The sequence below is a fragment of the Schistocerca americana genome, chromosome 3 (genome assembly GCF_021461395.2).
Source record: "Schistocerca americana isolate TAMUIC-IGC-003095 chromosome 3, iqSchAmer2.1, whole genome shotgun sequence".
NCBI classification, from domain to species: domain Eukaryota; kingdom Metazoa; phylum Arthropoda; class Insecta; order Orthoptera; family Acrididae; genus Schistocerca; species Schistocerca americana.
Genome location: NC_060121.1, coordinates 426778590 through 426803976, shown reverse-complemented (window position 1 = coordinate 426803976; position 25387 = coordinate 426778590). Strand labels below are relative to the sequence as shown.

Genomic DNA, 25387 nt, shown 5'->3' with positions numbered 1-25387 from the left:
TGATCCTCAAACCACTGCAGCTCGATTCGGGCCTTTTGACATGAGAGAAACCGTGGCAGTCTGGATAGACATCAAGCAAGATAGGATGTATGTGGTTCGCAATAAAATTTAGGTAAATCCATACTTATGGAAAGCGGCAGCCAAATGACTTTTCAAGGTGGTGTGTAGAATCTACGAGTTTCGCGACATTCCATCAGACTTACGAAAAACATCATTCACACAATTCAGAAGACAGCAAGACCTGATACGTGCGAGAACTATCGCACAATCAGCTTAACATCTCAAGCATCCTAGCTGCTAATGAGGATATACGTACAGAAGAACGGAAAAGAAAATCAAGCATCTGTTGGACGTCCATCAGTTTGGAATGATCTGACGTAGAGGCACCAGAGAGGCAGTCCTGCCGCTGCGCTCGATGATGGAGCGATACCGAAAAAATTAAAGTTAAGAAACATTCATAGGATTTGTTGACACAGAAGAAGATCGAGATTGTAAAATGGAGCAAGATGTTACAGATACTAAGAAAAATAGAAGTAAGCTATTGGAAAAGGCAGGTAACATAGAGTACGTACCCAGAGAAATAATATGATTAGAAGCTAAAGAACAGAGTAATCGGATAAGAAAGGGTGTAAGACAGGCATGTAATCTTTGCCCCCTACTGTTCAAACTGAGAAAGAAATTTTTAAAAAAGGTTCAAGAATGAGATCAAAATCCAGGGTGGAGGGATATCAGTTATATGTTCATTGATGACGTTGCTATCCTTAGCGAATATGAACAACATTTACGGGATATGTTGAATAGCACGAGCAGTTTAATGGATTGAGAGTAAACTGAAGAAAGACAAAAGTAATGAAAAGCAGCAGAAATGAAGATAGCGAGAAACTGAACATCAAGATTGTTTATCACGAACTGGACTAAGTCAAGGAATTCTACCACCTTGGAAATAACCCACGACGGACAAAGAAATGAGGACACAAAAAGCAGTGTACCCCGGAAAAAGGGGTGGTTCAACGTGGAACACTTGAGTGTTGACTGGTGAGAAGCCCTATGTTTAGTAATGTCGATCAACGGTGTGCTCTGAAACACAGCTGCCGTAGCCTTACAGTCTTTCAAAATCTCGCAGTTTGTTGCCACATTCAGTGATGAGGCGTTGACGCCCAACACCTTGCGACTACCTGAAATTTCACAGTTCTTCAACCACTGTCCACAGATGCTAATGAATGTATCACGTGAACGGTCGGTTAGCTTCGCCGTTTCCGAAGCTGTCCTCTGTCAGAGTTGCTTCTGTCAGTGGATTTCCCTATTTGCGGCCTGCATCGACTCTAGAACAGTTCCCCAAACAGAACCTTCACAGAACAATGTGCTCGTCTGATTTCAGATTCCGCTGTATACGATTAGGAAAGTGAGTGGATATAATCTGTGTACAATTTCAGTTTTACGTAGTCCGTATACGTGTGTCAGTCGATAAAGTGTCGTACGAGACGTAAATTTCTTTTTTATGAAGCGAATTTCAGTGTTCTTGTTCTAATGAATAAGTGAGAATGTCGTGTAAAAAGGTCGTTTTGTATAAAATATTATTGATCTTCTCTGGATGATTTGGTTGATGGATGACTGCCCAAAATGTTCCTTAGTCTGAAAGTTGAGAGTATAGTTTGGAGAGGGTCGCCCGTTATTCCGCCAAAAAGATTGTTTTGAAGATTCAGGCCCCATGTGTTTGTCGGCTGCCATCGGCCACGCTTCTCAAACACACAAGGTGGCCGGAAGTGAGCTGGTGCACCAAACTGTCAATTTTATGTTGCCTAATAGTCTGCCACAAAGAGCTACCATTAATTAGGCCATAACTCTCGTCGATCATACTCGTTATGCGCGATCCACTAGTCAGTCTCTTGCTTTGGGTAAATCCAAGTAATTTGACTGTGTCACATTAACTCAATTTCGTGTCACCTGTAACCAGTAGGTGGTTGGGAAGCTTGAGCTTGGTTTTAGGATCGATTTTCGCCTTCCAGACAGTGCACCAGTGGCTGATTTTGCCCAGATGTCTCATCCCTAGAGACAGTGTCCTCGACTTGCAGGGCAATTTCCTCTCCCACATACGTACTTTTCTTACGACGCCATGCACCCAAAACACTACGTGGTGATGCTCAATCTCGCGGCTGTCTATGATCATAATCTTTTGGATCGTCATTGTATGTGGCAATCAATTTTCATAGCAACCTCGTCGACTGCGAAAGGAAAATCGAAAGCAGAACTACAACTCAAGAAAATATAAGCCACCTAAGATGAAAGTTTAGCAGTTCTAAATGAAATTATCACAAAGCAATCAATTGCATTGCCGTCTGCTTCATTCATCTGTAGACTACAGTAATCAGATTTCACATTTGAGAGTAGGTACGCAGTTATCTCTCTCAGAGGGAACGAAATTTGATGGGACAGGCAATTTATAGAATTATTCTAGACCTCTTTTTTGAATCATTGATATTCTGACTGGCCTGATAAGGCCCGCCACGAATTCCTCTCCTGTGCCATCCTCTTCATCTCAGAGTAGCACTTGCAATCTAGGTCCGGAATTGTTTCTGGCTATACTCCAAGCACTGTCTTCCTCTACTATTTTTATCCTCTTTAACTCCCTCTAGTAACACGGAAGGCTTTCCCTCGAGCTTTAACAGATGGCCTATCATCCTGCCCCTTCTCCTTATCTGTGTTTTCCAGATATTCCTTTCCTCTCCGATTCTGCGCAGAACCTCCTCATTCCTTACCTTATCCGTCCACCTAATTTTCAACATTCGTCTGTAGCACCACATCTCAAATTCTTCGATTCTCTTCTGTTCCGGTTTTTCCACTGTCCTTGTTTCACTACCATACACTGCTGTACTCCAGACGTATATTATTAGAGATTTCTTCCTCAAATAAACGACTGTGTTTGATAATACAAGACTTCTTTCATCAGGTATGCCCTTTTTGCTAGTTCTTGTTGCTTTTTATGTCGACAAATCCTATGAACGTGTCTCCATTTTTCTTCAGTCTCGCTTCCATTTGAACCGCAACGTCAGGAATATCTTGCCCCGTTTTACACTGTCCCTTATCATTTAGCTACCATATAGCAGATCAGCAACTGGAAATTCCATAAATTATCTGGGAGTACGCATTAGGAGTGATTTAATGGAATGATCATATAAAGTTGATTGTCGGTAAAGCAGATGCCAGACTGAGATTCATTGGAAGAATCCTGAGGAAATGCAATCCGAAAACAAAGGAAGTAGGTTACAGTACGCTTGTTCGCCCACTGCTTGAATACTGCTCAGCAGTGTGGGATCCGTACCAGATAGGGTTGATAGAAGAGATAGAGAGCAGCGCGCTTCGTTACAGGATCATTTAGTAATCTTGAAAGCGTTACGGAGATGATAGATAAACTCCAGTGGAAGACTCTGGCAGGAGAGACGCTCAGTAGCTCGGTACGGGCTTTTGTTGAAGTTTCGAGAACATACCTTCACCGAGGGGTCAAACAGTATATTGCTCCCTCCTGCGTATATCTCGTGAAGAGACCATGAGGATAAAATCAGAGAGATTAGAGCCCACACAGAGGCATACCGACAATCCTTCTTTCCACGAACAATACGAGACTGGAATAGAAGGGAGAACCGATAGAGGTACTCAATGTACCCTCCGCCACACACCGTCAGGTGGCTTGCGGAGTATGGATGTAGATGTAGATGTCGAACACGTTTTTCCCGGTCGACAAATACTATGAACGTGTCTCCATTTTTCTTCAGTCTCGCTTCCATTATGAACCGCAACGTCAGAACTGCCTCTCTGTTTCCTTTACCGTTTTTAAAGACCTCAATTAGTAGGAAAGTTAAACAGTACAGGCGAAAGACTACATCCTGTCTTAAACGATTTTTAATAGGTGCGCTTAGTTCTTGATCCTTCACTCTTACTTTTTCCTCTTGTTTCTTGTACACATTGTATGTTTCCCCGTCTTTCCCTATGTATTACCCCTATTTTTGTCAGAATTTCGAATATCTTGCCCCGTTTTACACTGTCCCCTATCATTTAGCTACCATATAGCAGGTCAGCAACTGGAAGCAATTAATTCCGTAAAGTTGAGTCCTCAGCAGGTAGGAGGCATATTTAGATCAGAGTTGGCCATTTGCTTCAGGGTCCATCCTTGTGTTGTTCACGGATTGTGAGACTATTTGCACCACAGGTTCAGCTTCAAGTTAGTGACGACTGGGAGTCACAATACTCTTCTGGGTAAACCATCGTTGCGCGATTTTGCGTTCGTATCCTTATTTCTGGCCTGAAGAGCTGTCTTACTTGTATCTGGGAATTACTAACAACTTCATGCGCTTCAGTGTATCATATAAACGAATGCTACAAAAAATTTCACAAGATTTTAAATACTGTATAGTTGTGTTTAAACTTCCTATGTAACTTTTTGATATTAATATGATCGTCTTCTTTCGTTTTCACGCGGTTGATTGTTAGGTAAAAATTATGTTTGCCCTTTTTTACTATCTTCCAGAAGCGTCTTCAGGCCATAGTACAGTGCCAATTACAGATCTTGTTTTTTTTTGTCCAATGTCCTTAATTAGTTTTCTTCGTGCATTGTTTATGGCATTTTTTTATTCTACTAATATCACAATGAAGGGTCTATACATGTGTAGGTGTTTAACCCATCGCCGGCTGGAGTGGCCTTGCGGTTCTAGGCGCTACAGTCTGGAACCGAGCGACCGCTACGGTCGCAGGTTCGAATCCTGCCTCGGGCATGGATGTGTGTGATGTCCTTAGGTTAGTTAGGTTTAATTAGTTCTAAGTTCTAGGCGACTGATGACTTCAGAAGTTAAGTCGCATAGTGCTCAGAGCCATTTGAATCATTTTGTTTAACCCATCGGTCCCTTGCCTCTTTGATAGTCCTCTTCTCTGAGTTACTGAAGACTTCTCCTTTGCTTTGTTGAAGACTTCTCCTTTGCTCATCCTCGCTGCACATGATATCTTTTGTACCGTACTTCAACGCCACGCCTCAGAAACCTGATGTCTTTTCCGCCCTGACTTCCTTACTATCCACCTCTCCGAGCCACATATGGCTACACCCCATACTTTTCCGCTACTGTTTCCTTGTCGTTAAACGAATATTTTTTATTTATTATTATATATTTCCAAATTCCTCTGATGGACATTTAAAGACATTCTGTGTTGAAATATCAACTGAAGGTGTGTCTAGAATGTCACAAAAGTCGTCGTAATTAATAAACAGTTTTGACTGACCTGTTGCGGTTTTCTTCAGTTGAAGTTTCCAAATTGAAGTGAGACTTACCGTGGTATAGTCAGACTCTTCCACATTTCCACGGTCATATTTGCGGCTTCTCTTCCAGGGACGTGACACCAGTGTGGCGGAACTGTGAGGGCAATCAGTGTTGCAAAAGTGGACATCGCAGAGAGAGTCAGCGCCAAAAAATTGAAGATGATGTTCATACGTATTTGAAACCTTCCATTACTTCCGATTTTATCTATTATGTCCTCGAACTTGGTCTTTTCGTTGAAGTATTGTCCAGTGGGAACCTGTAAATTTAGTAAAGACGACATTATACTACGAGAATATTTTTACACAATGAAATCGAAGATTTTCGTGACGACATCGTTCTATAAAACACTTGTTTTTTATTTAACACGTTTTATATTTTCAATTGGTTACGTCTGCAGTCATGGGGACAAACGTACAACGAAATAACCCTTTCGGAAAAATGAAGTTAATGAATCCTTAACTTTACTGACATACGAGTAAAAATGAATAATAAATATTTTATAACAGTAGTTTCCAAAGAATGAAGTTCTTCTGGCATATTAGACGGGATGTATTTTGTACAGGATAATTATAACAACGTCCTACATTGCTCTTAGGAAAGAACATGTGTTTGCCAGTTGCCAAAGTGGCAGGTAATGTTTCAAGTTATACCTACTTACCACAGGCTGAAAATATCGCTACAGTTGTAAGTTCTTTTATTTAGAACACGACCGATTTCGGTCTCTTATACGCCCATCTTCAGGTGTCGAAACTTGGTGCTGTTAACTCGAGCGCCGCGATGGACGAGTACAAAAAGCGGTGTGGTACCAGCGAGGGCAGAGCATGGGACTCCGGGGTCACTGAAAAGATGTTATCTATCTCTTCTGCCCTATTTGATCTCAAGTCTTCCAGAGTTCTGTTAAACTGTCACGCCACTATTGGATCCGCTATGTATTTTATATAGACTCCAATTTCTTCTTTTCTCACGCGGTTATACTGCTACTTCTCTCGTATGTACTCTTTATATCATCTGTCTGTTCTCTCCTCTGTGATTATCAATGAAATTCTCAATATACTCTTGACGTTGACACCTTTCCACCTTTTAGTTTCACTGAAGGCTGTGTTGATCCTTATGCTGAATCATTCTTTCGGATAACCTCGACCATTTGTTTTTGTAACCTGTAACCTCCCAACAGAAAACTAACTATAATATTCACATTCAGTGTAACCTCCCAACAGAAAATCTCGTTTAAGTTCCCAATAGAAAAATTTCTTTCCAATAATAAAATTTCAAGTTTTAATGTGATCTTCCATTAAAAACTGAGTGCATATCGAGATTAATATGTTTTGACGTCAGCAGCGCTGCGTCACGGCCCTGTGAAATCATCCTGAATAAACTAAAAATTCTTACCTCACAATGATGTCGCCGGATAACGCTATCTATGTATCTTCCCCAATAAAAAATTTTTGGCACACCCCATTGCAATGCTGGCCACTAGATTTTCATTTGTAGGAAAACAACTGATTTTCTTTTGCTTAATCAACACGAGTATGGACAGGAAAAATTCGTAAAAACTTTAAACTCAGATAAATAACTGGCAAAAGTTTTCTTCAGAACAAAAGTTGTTTTTGAAACATTTCTGCAAGGAATTACATGGGACTTTATCACTACAATTGTGGTTAAATCAGTTATGGCAATTAACATATGGGAGCGGCAACAAAGAACTATATATTTTTTTTTACCTTATACCACATCGCTCAGGCACCGACATCGTTCTGCACGACTGGCCCAACACAAATCAACCGCTGCACTGTCCTGTCCGAACTCCAAAACTCCAAGTGCTCTGTACGAGCTACAAAACAAGAGTGCTCTCTGCGAGCTACTAAACTCGACTTACTGCCAACACTGCTCTGATCTGCGATTCTATTGTAGTATAGATATTCCATATCACAGGCAGCGCGTGAGCTATCCATCAAAATTACATCTGCTCAAGTGCGCTAGCGAATAGTAATGAACCCCCTACAAACCTTAACTGAATTTTCAGCCCGTGCTTCGTAGAACGTGATAATAATATTAATATTCCTATTGTTGTGCAAAATATAACATTTCTAAATTTGTTATTGGCAAAACGTTAGGGTTTTCTTTTTTAATATCTCTTTCTACATTTCTTCACGTTTTACCAGCGACCATTTCGTCCTGGCTTTCCCGCACTTCCTATGTGTTTTCTTATTAACTGAGTATGCAGTGTTGCTCAGACACGTATTTATTCCAATCTTTAATCAGTACATTTCTTTCTTCACCCTTTTTCTGTCCAGCTCGCACCCCCCCCCCCCCCCCCACCCGTCCTCTTTATCTGTCCCCTCCTCTTTCTCTATCTGCTTGCCTTCCCTCTGACCATCTCCTCCTTCGCGCTCTGTCAATCTCACCATCCCCCCTCTTAGTCAATCTCCTGCCCCTCACCCTCTTCTTACCCATCTCCTCCTCCACGCTTTCCTCTGACCAACTCTTATTCACCCCATCTCTCTGTCAATCTCCGCATCCCCCTCTCTCTCTGTCCATCTCCTCTTTCATTCCACTGTCCATATACTTCTCTCCTCTCTGTCCTTTTCCTCCTTTATTAATACCCACATTGCCCATTTCCTGTCCATTTTCTCTTCGTTGTTTTGGGAACAATAAAGAGAACAAAATTCCGAAAGTTGTTCCAAAACAATAAAGAAACCAGATCAGACGCCAAGCATAACAGTTTAATGAAGCGAGAACATGTTTTGTTTAAGTTTATGTGTAAAGTGTAATTTATTAAGAAAGAAAGAAAATCATGTTAGTTTGTAGGTGTGGAGTGGAGAGTGAGAAGTTGGTTTTGTATAAATATGGCAACAGGTCCGGCAAGGAATTATGTTCGTAGTATTTGAGTTATGAGCAGAGCAAGGAACCCCTGAGAAATGTGAGATTAAGCAGCACGAGCAAAGGATGAAATACGTTTATGAAGGTGCTGATAAACTTAGTAGCTGCATAATAGTCCATAATAGCTGATTATGTATTTGTTTTACAGAGCAAGGGTGGTAGTAATTACAGTAGAGAATTGGGCTGTGGCAAGACCAAAGGGAATGGGGCTTCTCTATGGAGGGCCGAGGGGGGAGGGGAGGAGGGGGGTTCGAGTGGCTGTGTAGTGCTTCTGCCCTCCCTTTGAGCAAAATTTATGTCTTTAGCAAAAGTAGTGTAGAAGCAGCTGTGGAGCAATGTTGTAACAGCCAGGTATCGGTAGCCGCCAATGAGGCTACATGTGGGTCACGATAAGAGATACGCAAGTGGGTTGCAGGGTGAGGACAGACGAGGTCAGCAGAAAGCGACCACTCTGTGGCAACCGTGTAGCCAGTAGGGTGACGTCACCACACGAGGCCAAATCTCCTGTATTAGGTGGCGTGACTAAGTGCCGGGTTTTAGTGAAACAAATGCATGACACTGGCATGTAAATAAGTCTTAGTTTCAAGGCGTGGGATCACTTCATGGCATCAGAAACCAGCAGCACGACCACAACGCCAGAGGTACGCCAGACAGCAAGACGACTGGGCGTCACCAGCAGTAGCCATGAGCCGAGACTGGGCTGCACCTGCCACCAGCAGTAAGGTCAGCTGAATAGCCATCCGTGCCTGCTGCCACGACGCTGACTTCCCAGTGGGACTTGGCCAGTGGCAGCCACCATCCGAATGCTGCCAGAGGGCAGTAAGCTGTGTCCCGTGCACAGTCATCCTCACGCATCAACGCGGTGACGCGAGCAGAGGGGGGGGCTTTGCCGACCCCACCACGGCGAACAAAGTAGCGCGCAATGATGTCAACGACCCTGGCCACTAAAAGTTGTCCTCTTACCACAGGCCGACCATTAGCAACGCAGGGCGCCGACTCAGCAGCCAGGGCGGAAGCCACCGCCCATACGTCAGCGCCGGCCAGGGACAAATGAGACAGGTGTGTTGCCCCACTACATCATGTACTGAAGTCAATAAAACCATTCTTAACTACCAACAATGTTTCCAACAGGTCCTCAAGCACACGCTTCACCCCACAACCTTCAGATACATCATCAACATCAGACACATCTGTGGTAAAATCAAAGAAATATAATATAAAAGATGCCTCAGGTAAAATAAGTGCAATAGTTTACAACAGTTTCCATCAGTACTCACAATGAGTGACAAGAACAAAACACACAAAATGGGCATGTATGCTACTGAAAATATCGCTTTCACATATGTGGAGTCAGGTGCCACACTGATCATACATCGAAAACTTTTTTTCCTTTTCTTATCCATCTCAGAGTACCACTTTAAACATACGTCCTCAACTGTTTTCTGGGAGTATTCCAGTCTCTGTCCTCTTCTACAGTTTTTACTCTCAATAGCTTCCTCTAGTCCATCGAAGTTATTCAGTGTTTGTCTTAACAGATGTCTGATCATAATGTTCCTGATTCTTGTCGGTGTTTTCCACATTTTCCTTTCCTAGACGATTCTCCAGAGAACGTCCTCATTCATTTCCTGATCAGTCTACCTAATTTTCAACATTCTTCTGTAACACCCATCTAAAATGGAAAATTCTCTTCAAACGTACGTTATCAGAAATTTCTGAGTTGGTACTGGTAGATTTCTTTTGTCGAGGAATGCCCGTTTTGCAAGTGCTAGTCTGCTCTTGATGATGTCTTCCCTGCTCCGACCGTCGTGGGTTATTTTGCTGCCTAGGTAGCAGAATCCCTTAACATAATCTACTTGCTGATCACTAATCCTGATGTTGTTTCTCGCTATTTTCATTTCTGCTACTTCTCATTACTTTCATCTCTCTTCGATTTACTCCCAGTTCATATCCTGTAATCATTAGATTGTTCATTCCATTCAGCAGATCCTGTAATTCTTCTTCACTTCCAAAGAGAATACCAATGTCATCAGCCAATATTACCATTTATACAATTTCACTTTCAATTTTACTTCCATTCTTCAACCTTTCTTTTGCATCTATAATTGCTTCTTCGATAGGGGCGAAAGACTACATCCCTGTCTTACACCTTCTATAATCAGAGTACTTCGTTCTTCACCCCGCTCTTATGGTTCCCTCTTGGTTCTTATATATACTGTATGTCACCCGTCTTTCCTTATAGTTCACTCCTATTTTTCTCAGAATTTCGAACATCTCGCACCATTCTACATTGTCGAACGCCTTTTTCAAGTCACAAATCCTATGAATGTGTCGATTTTTCTGTAGTCTAGCTTCCATTATCAACCACAACGGCAGAATTGTCTTTCTGGTGCGATTACCTTTCCTAATGTCAAACTGATAATCATCTAACACGTCCTCAATCTTCTTTTCCACTCCTCTGCATATTATCCTAGTCAGCAACTTGGATGCATAAGCTGTTAAGCTGATTGTCCCATAATTCTCACACCTGTCGGCTCTTGCAATCTTCAGAATTATGTGGACGATGTTTCTCCGAAAGACAAATGTTATATCGCCACACTAACACATTCTACACTCCAACGTGAATAGTCGTTTTGTTGCAATCCCCCCTCCCGCCAAAGATTTCGGAAATTCTGATGAGATGTTGTTTATCCCCTCTCCTTATTCAGTCGTAAGTCTTCCAAAGCTCTTTTAATTCTGATTGTAATACTGGATCTCCTATCTCTTCTATGTTGACTCGTGCCTCTTCTTCTACCGCATCATCAAACAAGTCTTTCCTCCTAACTAACCCTAATGTACTCTTTCCACCTATCTTCTCTCTCCCCTGCATTTACCAGTGTAGTTCCCATTCCACTCTTAACGTTGTCATCATTGTTCTTAATTTCACCGAAGATTCTTCTGACTCTCCTATATGCTGAGTCAGTCCTTCCGACAGTTATTTCTCTTTCTGTTTCTTCGCATTTTTCCTACAGCCATTTCGCCTTAGCTCCCCTTCACTTTCTATTTATTTCATTCTTAAGTGACTTGTTATTTCTCTATCCCTGAATTTCCCTGAACTTTTTGTACTTCCCTATTTAATTGAACAAGGGAAGTATTTGTTCTGTGACCCATGGCCTCTTCGCAGTTACTGAAATGTGCATATCGATTGGACCTGACTGTTGGCAGTGTAATTGAATCGATGAGGCTGAAGGAAGAGGTCGTACTCGTTCGAGCACCGAGTATAGGAAAAGCCCTCTACTCGTGTGCTTGAACAGTGAGCTGGGAGAAGTTCCTGTGAGGCGGTTTGACGGAATCTCGTGCGGCGACGCGGTCGCACCTTGGCAGTCGGTATTCGGCAGTTGGCTTGATGTACCGCAGAGCGACGAATGCGGGCCAGTGAGCTGCCCGTTTTCGATTGCGGGTGTTACTGTGTTCTTCTTCGATTCACCACATTACTTGGATGTCGGAAAATTTTGGTTGGTCGTGCTTTGAGAATTGTGGTGGATGCTGTCTTTGATGCTTAAGTGTGGGTTAACGTTTCTTTCTGTTATGTTGTAGAAGCAGAAAGTTTATATGTAATTTAGTTTATATGTAAGTAAAGAATCGTCCTGAGTGTGGTGCTTGCTTAACGTTATCAGCTGATTGGTTGTGCTTACCGGTTTCTATGTTGACAGCAAAATGCGCTGGTAAACCGTCGGCAACGGAATGAGTAACATAATTTTGATCGCCGTGTGCTGGAAAGATGGCTATCGGGTCAAGGTCCTGTAAATGATCACGTATTCTTGTTTCATCATTTCCAAGAGTCAAGTTGTGAGTTGCCCATTTGGATAACAGATACATAAAGCTCAAACTCAAGTGGTTAAATTTTAAAAGGAACAGACAGTTCTCGTGTTGGTTAATTGAGTTGTTGAGCTCAAACTGAAAAATCATTCTGTTTAATGACAAAAACTCAAAGCACTAATTTAAGTGTGAAATTTTAAGGGAACCGACAGTTGTCGTGTTGCTCAATGTGGTTGTTGACTTCAAACTGAAATATCCTTACACTTGTTACTTACGTAGTAGCGCTTAAGGGAAGTTGGCGTATTAACGAGTTTTTCGAACTGGCTAGCACCGCACGTTGAATAACCACATTGTGCCATAGATTTGGGCTGCTTTGGGGAAAAGTGGCTTGTATCCGAAGTTTGTCATTTACAGACCGCATCTAAAAATGTATATTGTAATTTGTTTGATTCAGTACTAGTCATGTGTCTTGTGACTTTAAAACTGTTAGGTCCAGGTCATTTTGGAAAACTTGCTAAATTTGAGATTTAAATTTTAGGTCATTTATTCCCCAGAATTACGTCCATGTTCATGCAAATTTTGTGTAATAATATTATTCGTCATCAGAAAATTGTCTTTAAACTACTCATGAATTGATTAAGGGGCTAGTGCCCATGATTTGTAGTCCACAGATTTTGCTCAGTTTAATAATGAATTTTAAAGAGGCCACTGTTTGGCGTGGTGCAACTATTATAGTGCGTACATATTAACTACTAATAAAAAAAAACTTTGAACATATCTGCTAAGGTTCAGTGACTGTGTCAGAATTATATCAGAACAAAAAAGCCCTCGGTCACAAATATTAAGTCAAAATAGACCAGGTTCCGACGCTACGAGGTTTCAAGTTCTAAGGCCTCCGACTTTTTTTTCTCCGGACTGGAAAAAGATAGAAACATGCGCATTATTTTAAAATGAGGCCGCGTTCATTGTCAATGTGCCCCAGAGATGGCAGCACCGTACGGCAGATGGAATTTTACCGCCAGCAGCGAGAATGAGAACTGTTTTAAATACTTAAAATGGCGACGTTTTCCTTACTTGAACAGTGTGCAATTATTCGTTTTCTGAATTTGCGTGGTGTGAAACCAATTGAAATTCATCGACAGTTGAAGCAGACATGTGGTGATGGAGTTATGGATGTGTCTAAAGTGCGTTCGTGGGTGTGACAGTTCAATGAAGGCAGAACATAGTGTGACAACAAACCGAAACAACCTCGGGCTCGCACAAGCCGGTCTGACGACATGATCGAGAAAGTGGAGAGAATTGTTTTGGAGGATCGCCGAATGACTGTTGAACAGATCGCCTCCAGAGTTGGCATTTCTGTGGGTTCTGTGCACACAATCCTGCATGACGGCCTGAAAATGCGAAAAGTGTCATCCAGGTGGATGCCACAAATGCTGACGGACGACCACATGGCTGCCTGTGTGGCATGTTGCCAAGCAATGTTGACGCGCAGCGACAGCATGAATGGGACTTTCTTTTCGTTGGTTGTGACAATGGATGAGACGTGGATGCCATTTTTCAATCCAGAAACAAAGCGCCAGTCAGCTCAATGGAAGCACACAGATTCACCGCCACCAAAAAAATTTCGTGTAACCGCCAGTGCTGAAAAAATGATGGTGTCCATGTTCTGGGACAGCGAGGGCGTAATCCTTACCCATTGCGTTCCAAAGGGCACTACGGTAACAGGTGCATCCTACGAAAATGTTTTGAAGAACAAATTCCTTCCTGCACTGCAACAAAAACGTCCGGGAAGGGCTGCGCGTGAGCTGTTTCACCAAGACAACGCACCCGCACATCGAGCTAACGTTACGCAACAGTTTCTTCGTGATAACAACTTTGAAGTGATTCCTCATGCTCCCTACTCACCTGACCTGGCTCCTAGTGACTCTTGGCTTTTTCCAACAATGAAAGACACTCTCCGTGGCCGCACATTCACCAGCCGTGCTGCTATTGCCTCAGCGATTTTCCAGTGGTCAAAACAGACTCCTAAAGAAGCCTTCGCCACTGCCATGGAATCATGGCGTCAGCATTGTGAAAAATGTGTACGTCTGCAGGACGATTACCTCGAGAAGTAACGCCAGTTTCATCGATTTCGGATGAGTAGTTAATTAAAAAAAAAATCGGTGGCCTTAGAACTTGAATGCACCTCGTACTATGAGCGTCGTCTTCAGAATTAGACTAACTGTTCTAAAACATATTATGTGTATAATACATTAATAAAATTAAAGTTTGTACTGACTGGAAAAAGATGCAGTACTTACAAGTCACATATTAAAAAAGGTGTAAGCCGGAAAGGCGACGTCATGAATAGTTGTAAGTGAGACGGCGAACCGCTAAGGGCTGCTCGTACTGGGAACAAGGGTTTTACTCATAGAACAGTTAGTCTAATTCTGAAGACGACGCTCATAGTAGCGTCGAAACATGGTCAATTTTGACTTAATATTTGTGACCGAGGGCTTATTTGCTCTTATATAACTATTAATAGTTGCTGGTTTTGTCTTAGGTTGAAGATAAAATAGCTGGTGACTACTTTGCTAACCTGGAGCTGTATCCGTTGGCTTTAGGTCAATATATGGTATGTTATTACCTTCTTTCTATTACGTATGGTTAATGCCTCGAAGTAATTAAAGAAATATTGTTAGTTTTGTTAAGAACGTTCCAAGTGGCTTAGTGCCGCCCATCAATAATAATAACTGTTTTTATTTGAGTAAAACAAGTCATGACTTGGAATCACGATATAAGTAATGCTGTTGACTGCTCTGAGTACCAATGTATGTTCCTTAAATGATGTTAATAAATGTTTCTGTAAATCTATCGTCCAGTGGCTTGCCACTCAAGGATCACTGTATCCAACCTTTCGTGTTCTAAAGGTATTAAAAGGGTCCTTAGTCCCAACGTATAATCCCCTCTACCTTCATTAATGCCGACTCTCTACCACCCCCACCCCCGTCCCCTTCCTACCAGTTACCTTCTGTGTACCTATGTTTTTCTTCAAAATTTCGACAATTCCTTTGTTAGAAATGTCTGTTCCTCTTCAGCTAAACTGCCTACTGAGATATTCCTTATCACAGTATCTATAGTCTAAGAGAACTTCAGGAGTATATCGTCATTCCTTAGCATTTCCGCATTCCACTTCTTTCGACGTTGATTTTCCTGAATAATCTCTTAAACTTTAGCCTGGTGTTCATCACTACTACATTGTGATTTGAGTCTATATCTGCTCCTGGATACACCTTATAAGACAATATCTGATTTTGGAATCTCTGCTGACCATGATTTAATCTGACATCTTCCCGTATCTCCCGGCCTTTTCCAAGTATGCCTCCTCCTACTGTGATTCTTGAATGGAGTATTCCCTGTTACTAGCTGAAGTTTACTGCAGTAATCAGTTAGCCTTTCTCGTCTCTTATTCCTAGTACCAAGCCCAAATTCTCCCGTAACCTTTTCTTCTATTCCTTTCCCTACAACCCCATTCGAATCCCCCATGATTTTCTTCTCTCTTTACGTACTAAATTACTCATTTAGTATACTCATCGAGAAATATAGTGGTAAGGATAACAACTGTCAACAGACGGTATTAGTAACTATACAGACAACAGCTGCATGTCGAAGAACGTAAGCAACGGGAAGTATACAATGAATATATCGATCATGCACTAATGAGCCTAAGAGTCATAAAAGAAATCAGGAAGGAATATTAAAAAACCACGCGAATTATGTAATGTACTGACTGAAAGTAGATATAGCAATATATACAATCTATCTACAGTAAATAAATGGTTAAATATTACGACTTCTACAAACAGTTATCATATAGGCACGGAATAAAGTAGTTACATACAAATTTACAATTTAGGCACTGGTTTTTGTTTAATTTTAGCCTCGTTTTTATTCAAGGACATACAATAGTAAAAAAGAAATCAAATATGTATACATCGTAAATCACGTGGTGCATCCAACCTTAAAACATAAAATTGTTATAAATATAGCTTCATAAAATGTACTAACAATGTGCGATAAAATGATATAATCATCATCGAATAATCGATCGAGTTACAGCGGATCTAAATAGTAAAATGTCGTCCATCTCTTATACTTTATGCAAACTGACGCTGCAAGTATTGATTTTGTCTACATCGTCTCCTAATTTCTCATTTGTCACTACTATTTCCTTTTGGCTGTGCATTGCCAAACCATCATTTTGTTATAATATCATTGGACTTTTTGTATTAATCTCTCTTGGGTCATAACCTACTCTCCCTACCGCTCCTCTCCACTTTCCTCGCCTCCCCTCCTCTTTGTTGACATGTGTCGTCGATTTTAACTGACACTAATCATTGTTTCATTCTCTCATTGGAGAGGATTGTACCATATGGAAATTGTAATTTTGTGTCACAATTAGGCGTTGCACTCTTTACAATCCTCTATTGATTGGCGTTAGGCCGGCGTATTTCGAAGAGTTTTTAGTGTATGTTGCAGTGTATGTCGTTAGTCATAGACGCGTAGTTCCTAAGATATTTCGCTTTTTACTTTGGCAGGTTCCACATAATTTTAGTTTCTCTTTTGACAATATCTCATGATTATTTAATCATTACTGCTGTTTATGTTGACTTCACGTTTTTCCTAATTTTACAGGTGACATGATATGCAAACCACTTTATGGGAGGATGATTTTGACTGAGCGTACTTGGTGCTAATATTTACTTTTCCTGTACGTTGGGTTTAACACAGCTTCACATTTATGTTTTTATCATAGTTTGTGTCTCCTTTTCATTAAGCTGTGTTAGCAATTTATTATTTTACGCTATAGTGTACGTTATGCTACATGCTTTTATGGTATATGTTGTTGTAGTGGTCTTCAGCCCAACGACTGGTTTGATGCAGATCTCCACGCTACTCTGTCCTGCGAGAGACTTTTTCTCTCTGAATGTAACTAATTCAATCTACTCCTTCTGAATCTACTTACTGTATTCATATTTTCGTCTCACGCTAAAATGCTTCCTGCTTAACCTTAGTTATTTAGTGACTGAACTATGCTGTCTTTGCTAGAAGGCGCTGGTCAGACAAATTCACCTTCCCCAAAGTGGAATGGATATGGCATTTTAGTTTTTGCCCAATTCTTCGCTGTGTTCCTCCACCACCTTGCCCGTGCAAGTCACTATGTCCCGGGCCGACCCAGACTCGGCTCACTCCGTAACCATTCGGCATTACCAACCACATGGCACGTGCTGGTTCGCCTCATGTCCAGCTTCGAGCGGAATTCTGATCCTCGCCTCTTGATTAAAATCGGTATAACACCTGTTCCATTTCTCATACAGCAACACCATTTGTTCCTTCAATCAGCGATTACTGTTATTTACATACATATTAAAATCAGTACTAAACTAGAGCTTGGGAATTTGTTCTCATCACATTGTCATGTCTCGGGAAGATGCCTGGACTGTGAGCAATACACAAGACATCAATACACCACAATGTGCCTAGGTCGTGTCGCCTCTCAGGGCCATAACCAATACAAAAAGATGTCTCCCATTGCTGTGCAGCGTCAGCGAACATATCGTTTCGGACATAAATTGTTCCAAATGACGAGATCTTCAGTCCTACACGTACGTCATCAGAATCAGACTGCGCTATATTTGCTGCACTAGGTAGGTGTCTACAATTTACTACATCGTGGATGTGCATTTGTATTCACAGCGTGTGTTTGCTTCAGCGGTCACATATTGAGCATATAGTATATTTTCTGAGTTAGTTAGTCCGTAAGTTTTTGCATTCATTGCACAGGTGAGTCTCTCGTTTTCGTGGGACAGAAACCGCTGCTTGTGCATCAAGCGATACAGCTAGAAGAGTAGCATACGCTGTGCCTATGTTCCTATCTGGAGTGCAGTAGTTCTTCTAAAGTATTTCTGTCAGTCTTGAAAACTCTTACATTGGTTTCTATTGAGTCCCATTACTTTAATTGCGCTCTCTTTCCTCTGTTGGAGACCAGACCGTATCGTTTAGTTGACATGGTTGCGGTTGTTTGTGTGTTTCTCGTGTTGACTGGCGCCACTTCGTTTTACAAGCGTTGCCTGTCTGCTAGTAGCAGCAGCGGCGGTTATCGATATGTAGTAACGGTGGCCCTATCTTTGGGGTGACGTCGTGCTTCTTTTGGGTCATGTTAGTGGGCAGTTCGGTTGGGGACTCAGGAGGAGTCAGGTCCGCGCAGTGCAACAACAGGCCGCGACTGCTGGCAGCACGCATGGACTGCTGGATTGACCTCGTCGTAAACCGGATCCGGCAAGCTTTAAGTTGAGTGCATTCGGATTCAAGTAGAGAAACCTCCACCATTGCGAGATCTTGCGATTTTCCAGTGACTTTGGTTCGTGTTGCTGCTTGCAGTGTTGCTTAGGCGAAGAGTAGTGAGTGGAGTGCTTGGGGAGGCGGATCTGATTAGCTTTCGTCGACTTCTAATTACTATTTATTGCGTTCAGTTAGTTACTATTTGTTAAGTTCAGTCAGAAGTATTTTTCCTGCCTCGTGTCCGCTAACGCCCCAGTTACCTGCCCTGGAAGCTAGTATATCTAATGGCAGTGAACGTTTCCTCGCCTTGCCGCTGCTGTCCGGTGAGGCGGGTAGTTTTGACAGCTTTCTTGATTGTAGGTTGGTTGACGATTCTTCTACTCTGGTGGTAGTGACTCCTTTCTCGTTCCGAGCGCTCTAAGCACAGTATTCTGCGGACTGCGACCAGACCGCCGGTTCCGGCTTTGGCGTAATTTTACATTTTGGTATTTGGTTTATTGGACGTCAGGCAGCGTCAGCAAGATTATCATTAGTCATTCGTTAGACTGCCACTAGTCTGAGTTACCATCTTGTGAAGTGAATGCAACTCTTGGCTGCCTATCTCATTGCTCGCAGATGTGTTTTTGCCGGACATATTCAGAGCTCGATTCCTGGTGCACCGTCTGTGACTGGCCCTTGTGTTTTATTATTGCATTTGCTGTTTTATTGTATGTTTCTAAAACATTTTATGTAATTTCCGTAGTTGGCATTACAGCAGGTTTAAATGATTGAGCTACCAAATTTACCATCGTTTTGTCTCACCTGTTTGGTGATCTTTTGCTTGTCCTTTTGAATTAACCTTTTCTGTCGTATTTACTGTTTCACTGTATGTATTTTTTAATTTTTATATAATTGCCATTCTTGGCATTACAGCAGGTTTAAATGGTTGTGCTACCAAGTTTACCATCATTTTGTCTCACTCGTTTGGTGATTATTTGCCTGTCTTTTTAAATTAACCTTTGCTATTGCACTGCTGTTTTACAATGTGTTTGTTAAACTTTTTTACAATTGCCGTTCTTGGCGTTAAAGGCCTTCAGCCATGACTGTGGTTACTTGCCTTAAAATTCTAAATGGGGTCACGTTGGCTTGTTTTTAAAACATTATTTGCTGTCTCTGTATCTTATGCTCATTTGGTAAATCGTAACCACTGTAAGCAGTATTAATTACGCAGTTGTTTATTCTTTCATTAATAACGTATGATATCTTCATTTATTGCTGAGTCTGGAAACACCGTTTTAAAATAAATGTGTGTAATTGCAAAAGGGAACCAGTGGTAACTGATTAAGGACCCGTCCACAATCGTAACCGAATCCTGCCTTCCTTGACTTCCAGGTTTCAGTTAACCCTGTGATAACTAGGCTGCTTATACTTCTCAACAATTTTAAATCCCCCTGGCTTTCCGTCCATTTCGTTAATTACCACAGTAACAGAGTATGTAAGAAGCAGTAGCTGTCATACTTATCCTTGGGTCACATGGTTTATTTCTTCATACTTGCATACTGGCACATTGTTCTTTGTTTACTTTTTCAGTTTCATTGGTCGCACATATGTTACTGAATGGCTGGTTTAGACCACACTGATTTATATCTATTCTGCACCGAATTCCAAATATAAAATTCCACATGGCGGGATGTATATATAAAGCTCCCCATTTTGGCTCTGAAGGGTCAACTGGATCAGACAAGCCGCCTTGTCATCCTACGCCAATCGTGTCATTTGATGCGGTATGAAGAGGTGTGGGTTTGGCAAACTGCTCTCCCTGCCGTTGCTGCCTTTCTTGACTCTGTAGCCACTGTTTCTGACTCAAGTCGCTTCTAATCTGGCATTACGAGGCTTACTGCAGCCCTTTGCAGTCCTCCCACCACCAAAAACTCCATGGCAGTTCCAGGAACCGAACCGAAGTCATCCGCGTTACAGCTAGACAGGGTCAGCTACGGAGGTCGATAGAATGTATATCGCACACGCACACACACACACACACACACACACACACACACACACACATGCGCACACATGCACACGCACACGCGCACACGCGCACACACACGCGCGCGCACACACAAACGCGCACACACACGCGCACACACACGCGCACACACACACACATGCACCCCCCAAGGGGGTCCACAACCCTTTTGTGGATACGTGCATAGCGAGCACGGGACCCCGAGCTAATGTGGCCCTCCTTCCTTTCCGGGCTGCATACCTTCCCTTTCCGCATCTTCCCTATCCCCCATCTTCACCCCCCTCCCCACCCCTCTGGCTCTTTCCTTCCCTTTCCCCCCTCTGGGAGTATGGTTTGTGCCTGCGTCCGGAGACGGATGCTCGTAAATGTAACGCATTCTTCGCCTTCTCTGCTTGTATGTCTTCATCCTTCCTTTGTCCTTCTCTTTTCCTCACCTCTTCTTTTTACCCTTTTCTCTGCTGCGGCGTTTGAGACCTCTCTTCTTTCCTTTCCCTTTCTTTGTTTCTTCCCTTTTTCTTTCTTTCTCCCTGTGCGTGTCTGAAGGCCTGCCCACGCATTTTGTGCGTAGCCGGTGATGGGGTAATGCATGATTCCCTGCCCCGGGTAGACAGGTAGGACACGTACGTACCCCCTGGTAACGGCCAGGCCCAGGGAGGGGTGATTACCCGAGCTGATACCTTCCGAAAGTGCCGATTGGTCCCTCTGTCCGTTTGTCGGGAGGTGTGACCTAAGGTGTGAACAATCACCTAAGGTGGGAGTGCCCTCAGAGAGGGCCCCCACAAGGGAGGAGCGCGCCATCGAAGACGCCGGTAATCATGGGGGATTCATCCGCAATGGTTTCCTCGCCTTCCACTATGTCTGCTCACAAGCGTAAGTTCACTGAGTCTCAGCCACAGACAGTTCTTCCATCGTTGCCACAGTTCCTTGTTGTTTCTCGGTCTGACGAAGGTCATGACTTCTCCACGGTCAACTCTTTCATTATTCAGAAAGGTGTCGACGCAATTGCAGGTCCTGTAAAGTCTTGTTCCAGATTGCGGAATGGCACCTTGTTGTTAGAAACAGTCAGTGCCCTCCAGGCACAAAAATTGCTGCGTACTTCACTGCTCCACACCTTCCCTGTCCGGGTTGAAGCACACCACACTTTAAATTCCTTGTGTGGAGTCGTTTATACACGCTCCCTCGATGGATTGTCTGACAAAGAAATTCAGCACTACCTGTCTGACCAGGGCGTAACGGCTGTTCATAGAGTTATGAAAAGGGTTGACACGAACATCATTCCAACCCGCACTGTCTTCTTGACATTTGACAAAGTTCACCTCCCATCGAAAATCAAAGCAGGCTATGAGATAATTTCCGTTCGCCCCTACGTCCCAAACCATACGCGTTGCTATCGGTGTCAGCGGTTCAATCACACCAGCCAGTCCTGTTCCAATCCGGCCAAATGTGTTACGTGTGGCAAGGATGCCCATGAGGGTGCTTGTCCACCTCCATCCCCTCGCTGCATCAACTGTATGGGTGACCACGCTGCTTCCTCTCAAGATTGCCCTGTTTTTAAAGACGAAAAGCTCATCCAGGAAATCAGAGTGAAGGAAAAGGTGTCGACCTTTGCTGCTCGAAAATTATTCGCCAGTCGACAGCCCACCGTGCCTCAGACAGGAAAATACAGCACTGTCCTTGCTTCTCCTCGGCCAACAAAAGAGGCGGCCACGCAGACTTGCGAACTCACCTTTAGTGCCACGGTCGTCCGATCGGCCAGCGCAAAGATCGCCCGTTCAACCTCACCACTTTCGCCCGCCCACTCTATGGCTCACCCTTCATCAGGTTCTGCTAAATCTCGAGCCCAAAAGTCAGACACCAAGACTTCGAAAAAAGAGCATACTCGTGAAGAATTTTTACATACCCCAACTTCACAACCATCGGTTCCTCCTTCATCTAAACATCACATTTCCAAGAAGGCTACTAAGAAACCTAGTTCATCTCCTTCTCCGCCAAGGCGTGTCCCATCTACAGCACCAACTGGCGGAAATCGCCCTCGGCCGTCTTCTGTGTCGCCGAGGCGCGCTGCTGGCGGCCGATCAACCGGCCGATCGCTGGTGGCAGGAGCTGCTCCTGAACAACCTATGGATCAGGATCTTTTGCCATCGGCTGAATGCTATTCCATGCTGTCGGTCGCAAGCTCTGAGCAGTCGTTGAGTTGATGGCAACCTTGGTCACATTCCTCCATTTTCTGTTCACCCTATGTCCATTATCCACTGGAATATCCGCGGCATTCGAGCCAATCGGGATGAATTGTCGATCCTCTTACGATCCTACTCGCCGGTCATCTTCTGTCTTCAGGAAACAAAGCTGCGTCCCCATGACCACTTTGTTCTCCTCCATTTTCGGTCCGTCCGATTTGATCTCCCTCTGTTGAAGGCACTCCAGACCATGGAGGACTCATGATTCTTCTCCATGATACTCTCCATTATCACCCAATCCCCTTAAACACTTCCTTCCAAGCTGTCGCTGTCCGTCTTTCCCTTTCTGGATATACCTTTTCTCTTTGTACTGTATACATTCCATCGTCCACACCAATGGCACGAGCTGATCTCCTTCATCTTCTTGGTCAGCTTCCACCCCCGTATTTGCTGGATGGGGACTTCAATGCCCACCACCCACTTTGGGGATCTCCACATCCTTGTCCACGTGGCTCACTATTGCTAGACGTCTTCCACCACGCGGATCTAGTTTGCCTCAACACTGGGGTCCCTACACTTTTGTCTGCCTCCACGACAAATTTCTCTCATTTGGACCTTTCGGTCGGTACTGTTCCGCTAGCTCGGCGCTTCGACTGGTTCGCCCTTGATGATACACACTCGAGTGACCACTTTCCATGTGTCCTTAGACTGCAGCCTCAACTGCCATACATGCGACCGCGACGCTGGAAGTTTGCCCAAGCCGATTGGACACTTTTTTCGTCTCTCGCGACATTCGATGACCGTCACTTTCCCAGCGTCGACGATGAGGTCACACATATTACCGACATTATTCTTACAGCTGCGGAACGTTCAATACCACGCACCTCCGAATTGCCCCGACGTCCCCCAGTTCCTTGGTGGAACGAGGCGTGCCGTGACGCAATACGTGAGCGGCGACGTGCTCTTCGCGTTTTCCGCCACCATCGATTCGTCAGTATTTGATGTGGTTTACGAAATATACCCAGCGGTAACGTTAGGTGGCTGACCCTGTATACATATATACATACATATATATATACATACATACATACATACATACACACACACACACACACACACACACACACACACATATATATATATATATATATATATATATATATATATATATATATATATATGTATAGGGTGAGTCGAGTAAGATGTAACACCTCCATTATTCCGGGGGCGATTGCACGTATCGACAAGTGGTGTTTGGCGAATCATAGCCGACTATAGGGCACATACTTTGGTACATGCACAATAATCACAACGTTTATATTGACCGAAAAAAATGGTTCAAATGGCTCTGAGCATTATGGGACTTAACATCTGTGGTCATCTGTCCCCTAGAACTTAGAACTACTTAAACCTAACTAACCTAAGGACATCATACACATCCATGCCCGAGGCAGGATTCGAACTTGCGACCGTAGCGGTCGCGCGGTTCCAGACTGTAGCGCCTAGAACCGCTCGGCCACACTGGCCGGCCTATATTGATCCAGATAATGAGACAAGTACATGTTTTTTAAATGGGACGCTGTACTTTTTTTACCATCATTCGAACGCTCTGGAAAAGACGGGTATAGTGATGTAACGCATGTTGCTATATGTGATTCAAACTTCGCTTAAAAGACCTTGGTAAATATTGTACGATTGAAGGTCGAGGCGGTCGGAAGTGGCTCCAGACTGTAAACACGCCTCGCGCGACCCGCAGGCCGAGTTGCCGTGCTCTATGCAGCATGCACGGCCTACGCTACGTAGGTAAATCCTCATCCGCCCTCTTTTAAGCAAAGTTTGAATCACAATAGTAACATGCGTTACATCACTATGCGCGTCTTTTCCAGAGCATTCGAATGATGGTAAAAAAAGTAAAATGGTATAGCGTCCCACTTAAAAAACATGTACTTGCCTCATCATCTCGGTCAATATAAACGTTGTGTTTATTGTGCATGTACCAACGTATGTGCCCCATAGTCCGCCATGATTCGCCGAAAACCGCTTGTCGATACGTGCAATCGCCCCAGGAATAAAGGGGGTCTTAAGTCTTACACGACTCACGCTCGTACATTTACAAGTGTACTTAGACGCAAGTTTATAGAACTGTGGCATCTCTACTGCTGTAGAATCATTCCAGTACTTTTCGCGAAGAGATTGAATAAGGTGACGTTATAACATACAAGTATTCGGTTACGCATTTTAATTCCCGTGAAGTGTGTAAAGACGAAGTTGTGAAGACAACACAGAGAGATACAGACAGACAGTATAACTACAGCGCTTATAGTAAAATGAGAACATACTCGTACATCTGCGTCAGCCATCCTGTAGGTGCCTCGGCGCAGTGATTCGTGTACCTGTCGCCGCTCGTGTTACACTGAATCTAAAGAGCTTGAGGGCACAGTGTCTGCTTAGTCCTAGTTATGGTGATAACACGAAAATAAAGATTCTAGGCTCATTAGTGAACATTTACGTTAGGGCGTGTTTGACGCTAATGAGTCAACACGACTATCGTATGCTTCAATGTCGTGGTAGATACCGTCCTCAAGGCCTTCCTAATAACGTGTAAGGCAATTGGAAAGCTATACTTAATCTGAATGCAAATTAATACGGCTACAAGCGGACTTAAAAACGGAAGATAAGCCTCAAACAAGACTGTTTTGGCATATTCTTTCGGATTTATGGGACAGCGTTTATTCGAGGGTTTTTTATGAATTGAAAACAGTAAAAGTACCGTAAGTGAAAACCATGAGGACTATCGGACGCGACATAACGAGTATGCATTCTAAGTGACATGCATTAGGAACGAAACTGTTCTTCCGAAATAAGATGACGTGTTGTCTCAGTACAGCTACAATTATTATGCCGTG

At 43.2% G+C, this 25387-nt stretch overlaps 1 protein-coding gene across 2 annotated transcripts in view; it reads right to left on the bottom strand.

The window, feature by feature from the left end:
- The window catches only part of LOC124606665 (solute carrier family 22 member 7-like), an 87055-nt gene extending 62126 nt beyond the window's left edge, over positions 1-24929 (bottom strand). The window contains exons 1-2 of one of the 2 annotated variants that reach the window (XM_047138676.1): positions 24821-24929; positions 5315-5559 (exon numbers count right to left, since the gene is read on the bottom strand). In XM_047138676.1, the coding sequence (XP_046994632.1) occupies positions 5315-5559; positions 24821-24841 (266 nt within the window). In that variant the 5' untranslated portion in view covers positions 24842-24929. The remainder of the gene's footprint in view (positions 1-5314; positions 5560-24820) is intronic. The other variant, XM_047138677.1, reaches the window with a different exon arrangement.
- Positions 24930-25387: the final 458 nt, after the last annotated feature.